The sequence below is a fragment of the Piliocolobus tephrosceles genome, chromosome 12, assembly GCF_002776525.5.
Source record: "Piliocolobus tephrosceles isolate RC106 chromosome 12, ASM277652v3, whole genome shotgun sequence".
Classification (NCBI taxonomy): Eukaryota; Metazoa; Chordata; class Mammalia; order Primates; family Cercopithecidae; genus Piliocolobus; species Piliocolobus tephrosceles.
Genome location: NC_045445.1, coordinates 95,891,725 through 95,896,935, shown reverse-complemented (window position 1 = coordinate 95,896,935; position 5,211 = coordinate 95,891,725). Strand labels below are relative to the sequence as shown.

The window sequence follows — 5,211 nt, the reverse complement described above, 5'->3', positions numbered from 1 at the left end:
AGCAGCCCAAGTCCTTCCATGGAGACGGTATAAGACTATGATTAGGTTGGGCACGGCGTCTCACGCCTGTAATCCCAGCACTTTGGGAAGCAGACGTGGGTGGATCACTTGACCTCAGAAGTCTGAGACCAGCCTGGACAACATGACAAAATCCCATCTCTACAAAAATTACAAAAATTAGCTGGGCATGGTGGCACACTCCAGGTGTCCTGGCTACTGGGGAGGCTGAGATGGGAGGGTTGCTTGAGCCCAGAAACTTGAGGCTGCAGTGAGCCATGATTGTGCCACTGTATGCCAGCCTTAGTGACAGAGCAAGACCCTGACTCCGGGGAAAAAAAAAAAAAAAAAGGCCAGGCGCGGTGGCTCACACCTGTAATTGCAGCACTTTGGGAGGCCCAGGTAGGCAGATCACAGGGTCAGGAGTTTGAGACCAGCCTGACCAACGTGGTGAAACCCCATCTCTACTAAAAATACAAAAATTGGCCAGGCATGGTGGCGCAAGCCTGTAATCCCAGCTCCTCAGGAGGCTGAGGCAGGAGAATCGCTTGAACCCGGGAGGCAGAGGTTGCAGTGAGCTGAGATTGCGCCACTGTACTCCAGCCTGGGCGACAGAGCGAGACTCCATCTCAAAAAAAAAAAAAAAAGGAATCACTTGAACCCAGCAGGCAGAGGTTACAGTGAGCCGAGGTCATGCCACCGCACTCCAGCGTGGGTGACAGAGTGAGACTCCGTCTCAAAAAAAAAGCTTGAAAGCTTCGGCTTAGAACCAACAGACCAGGATCTAATCTTACTTTCACTACTTCTTAGGTGACCTTCCATTCCCTCACCTGGAAAAAGATGAAAAAATCACAACTCACAGGTCTAAAAATATGTGTGGCACATATTTCTCTATTGGAGTGGCAGGAGCACAGGCATGGGTTCTGAGAACCACGGACAAGTCATCACACCTCTGTGCCTTAGTCTCCTCATGTATAAAAAGAAGCTATTGGCCAGGCGCGGTGGCTCAAGCCTGTAATCCCAGCACTTTGGGAGGCCGAGACAGGTGGATCATGAGGTCAGGAGGTCGAGACCATCCTGGCTAACACAATGAAATCCTATCTCTACTGAAAAATACAAAAAAACTAGCCGGGCGAGGTGGTGGGCGCCTGTAGTCCCAGCTACTCCGGAGGCTGAGGCAGGAGAATGGCGTAAACCTGGGAGGCGGAGCTTGCAGTGAGCTGAGATCCGGCCACTGCACTCCAGCCTGGGCGACAGAGCAAGACTCCGTCTCAAAAAAAAAAAAAAAGAAGCTATTGGCATTTCCCTCCTAGGGTCATTTTGAGAATTTAAATGTAAAGGGTCCCTTGGCTGGGTGCAGTGGCTCATGCCTGTAATCTCAGCACTTTGGGAGGCTGAGGCAGGCAGATCACTTGAGTCCAGGAGTTTGAGACCAGCCTGGCCAACAGGGCAAAACACTAACTCTACTAAAAATACAAAAACTAGCCAGATGGGGTGGCGCACGCCTGTAGTCCCAGCTACTTGGGAGGCTGAGGCACAAGAATCACTTGAACCCAAGAGGCAGAGGTTGCAGTGAGCCAAGATCACGCCACTGCACTCCAGCCGGGACAACAGAGCAAGACTGTCTCAAAAAAAAAGAAAAAAGAAAAAGAAAAAGAAAACATAGGGTCCCAATAAATAAAGTACTTGACACACAGAGTAGGTACTCAATTAATTAGTCCTGTCTTAAGTCTGGACTCAACTCTTGTCTCTCTCATCACAGCAGGACTAGCACATCATGCAGACCAGGAGTTAGCCTTTTAGGAAGAACCAATATCCAACCTTTGGGCTTCTCCCATCATTTCCAGGGATGACAACAACATCTCACAACCACAGGCCTCTCTAATCACAATCAATATGGTAAACATTTTTGTAATATATATTATGGACTGAACACCAGTATGTTTCAAGGAATGTCGCTTGAAATTCCTTGAACGTCGCTTTAGGGTACTCACAGGCCAATGAAGATACAAAAACATGCACCATCAATATAAGACTTAATAAACATTAATGTGTACCAAGTGTCTACAATATGCCACAGAGGAAGAGTAATTCACCAAAAGGACTAAAAGAATGGCTTGTAGAGGTGGGCCTTGAAGAACGGGGGCAAGTGGGGGAGTGCCATGGCCCTTTTCAGAACAGCTGGGAATACAAATCTACTAATGCTGAGGGGACTGAATGCCAAGAGGTACATCCTAGCTCTTTCAACAGGGGCCACTACACTAAAACCCTAGGAAACCGGGTGGACACCAAGCATTAGCCCTCCAGGCCAGTGGTTCTCAAACAAGTTGGGTGTTTGGGGGAGTCACACCCACCCCCGAGACATCTGGCAATGTCTGTAGACAGTTCTGATTGTCATGCCTGGGGAGTAGGGGTGCTACTGTCATCTAGCAGGTAGACGCCAAGGATGCTGTCAAACATCCTACAACGCACAGGGCACATCCCACAGCAAAGGATTATCTCGCTGGAAACGTCAATAGTGCCATTGTTGAGACACTCAGTCTCCAGGAAAAGCACTCTGTATGTGCTACTTTAGCAAGGGCAGCCTCTTAGGCTAGGATATGATTCAGTTAGAACATCTCTGGGGTGGAAGAATACAGCAGGATTCCAAATGAACCACATCTGAGGTGAGAGGAATCCACGGTATATCGTTTAGAGTTGGGAAGTTAAGATATAAAATAGAGGCTTTACCTGACCACCCTTTCTAAAGACACCACCCAACTCACTTTATCACATCCACCGGTCTCATTTCCTGTATAGCACTTATGATGGCCTAAAACCATCTTATTTTCTCCATCTTCTTTCCCCTCTGGAATATAAGTTCCCTGTGAGCATGGAGTTGGTTTATTCTATTCTCCGCTGTTTCCACAACTTGCAATTGAATAACTCCTGATAAACAGTAAGTATTCAACAAATTTGGTAAATCAATTTCGGCTTTTGACGGTTTCGGTGGTAGGAAAGGGGCGAGTTCGAGGCAACTACCTCTGACATAGCGGTTGGGGGTGGGGATCGAGACCTCAAGCACTCTAAAGTCTAGAGGGCTGGGTCTGAAATTCAAAACTGCCGCCTCCGGAGAAGAGTAGAAAGGAAAGAGTTGGAGTGTACCAATGCGAGGCGAGAGGAGACGCTGGGCTGAAACAGAAGTGCACCGTTTGGGACCGAAGGCTACGGGAGAGCTACCAGCGTCCCCACATTTTCCGGAGGGGGTCAAACAAGTGTGGGAAGCCAGCTCCGGCCGGCCCGGCGGGGAGCCGCGAGGCGGGGGACTGGCAGCTGGCGGGAAGCTGGCTCCAGACGCGCCTCCCTTAGCGGGAGGGGGAAGTAGGCGGGGTAACTGGCAGCTCGGCCCGTACCACTCGGCCGGGGCGGGGGCCGCGCAGGAAGAGGCAGGTGACACCTGGAAGGGGTTCGAGTTAGAGCACCCGAGTGGGGAGAGTGGGTTCGAGGAGAACCCCCTCTGGAGGGGCAAGGAACCCGTAAGGGTCCGCGACGTTTCAGGTTACATGAGCTGGGTTGTACTACTCCGGAACCGGATAAGGGGTCCAGGCCGGGACGTGCGCAGGGCCGCAGCCAGGTTTATCTCACCAGAGCCATTGGGTCCAATGATGGCGGTGAACCTCTGAAATGGTCCGATAATCTGTCGACCCTTGTACGACTTAAAGTTCTCGATCTCAATCAGTTTCAGGAACCCCATGACGGCCGCGGCGCCGGCGGCGGTAGGACAGGCCGCGCCGTACGCCCGGGAACCGAGGTAGCCCGCGCGGGAAACGCCGCAGTGCAAGCCGGGCGGCCGGCAAATGTCGCGAGAATACCTCCAGGCCTAACGGGATTTTCGGCTTCCGGCAGGCGTGGGACCAGGGGCGGGGACTGATGTTGCGTATACGAGGAGCGAGCTGACGACTGGCGTGGTGCCTCCGCCCCCCTTTCTTGTTGCATGGCAACAACAAACACTTGCTCCTGTGGACCGGGTCCTCGGAGGAGTTGGTGCTGGGCGGAGTCAGAGCAGCTCTTGAAGTTCAAGGAGGCGGGGGAAGACCTGAGCTCACGCTTGCTGAGACAGAAGTCACAGCAGGATTATGCCCCTCAGGGCAAGAGGAAGGTGGGAGCTCGGCTGTGGCTTTAGCCTGGCCAACCTTCAAGGCTAGGACAAGGACAGGGGCGGGAATTGGAAAGACCCGGGGGGAGCGGAGGGCTGGACGAGAATGAGGGGCCAACGGGAGGATTCAGTGTTAGGTGAACTCAGACTTTGCTAATGGTGGGGTGGGATTGGAGGCGGGACGGGATGCCAAGGTGGATGGGGTGTGAATGGAGCTGGGGCTATTCCCAGGCAACAGGGATACAGGCTGGGGAAGGCTACGGCCTGAGATACTACCCCTATCCGCTACCTCCCTCCTGTTCTACCAAGCAGAGTTCAGAAACTGCCGCTGTAACCCAAGAACAAGATTGCATGCAGAGCCAACCTAAGAGCTTCAAAATCGGGATTCCTTACTGAGAAAGGTATTTTGTGTGAACCCCCAGGAGTCAGGGTCCCTAAGCCGGAGCTCTCCACCTCCACCTACCTCTCCCTCCATGCCTCTCCCGCATCCCATTCCCACAGCTCTATACCACGATGCCACCTTACCTCTCTTCCCTCTCTGCTCTCTATCATTAATAAGGCAGGGGCCTTAGCAATCCAAGAATCTTAAAATGTCTGCTGAATCTTCCCCTTCAGTGACCTTATACTGTGGTGGCAGGTGGAAACAGTAGGTAAGTTGGTGCCATTCTCAGACTTAAACATGGAAAGGATCTGGTGGTTGCCATAATTATTCCTTTAACTATTTATTAAATTATGTCCGAAGGCTAGAAAGAGTCCTAAAGACTTAGGACAAGTCCAGGAAAGTGAGGAAGTGGCTGGGCATGGTGGCTGACACCTGTAATCCCATCGTGAGGGAGGCAGGCCAAGGCAGGAGGATCACTTGAGACCAGCAGTTCAAGACCAGCTTGGGCAACATAGTGAGACCCTCTCTCTACTAAAAATTTAAAAATTAGCTGGGTGTGGCAGCTCTCACCTGTGGTCTACCCAGGAGGTCGAAGCAGGAGGATCACTTGAGCCTGGAAGGCTGAGGCTGTAGTGAGTGGTGTCTGCACCACTTCACTCCAGCCTAGGTGACAGAGCAATACCCTGTCTCAAAAATA

The 5,211-nt window shown here is 51.8% G+C and overlaps 1 protein-coding gene across 1 annotated transcript in view; it reads right to left on the bottom strand.

The window, feature by feature from the left end:
* LOC111536185 (structural maintenance of chromosomes protein 1A) overlaps positions 1-3,852 on the bottom strand; it is a 19,890-nt gene extending 16,038 nt beyond the window's left edge. The window contains exon 1 of the mRNA XM_026452057.1: positions 3,622-3,852. Coding sequence (XP_026307842.1) covers positions 3,622-3,730 — 109 coding nt within the window. The 5' untranslated portion in view covers positions 3,731-3,852. The remainder of the gene's footprint in view (positions 1-3,621) is intronic.
* Between the last annotated feature and the right edge of the window lie 1,359 nt (positions 3,853-5,211).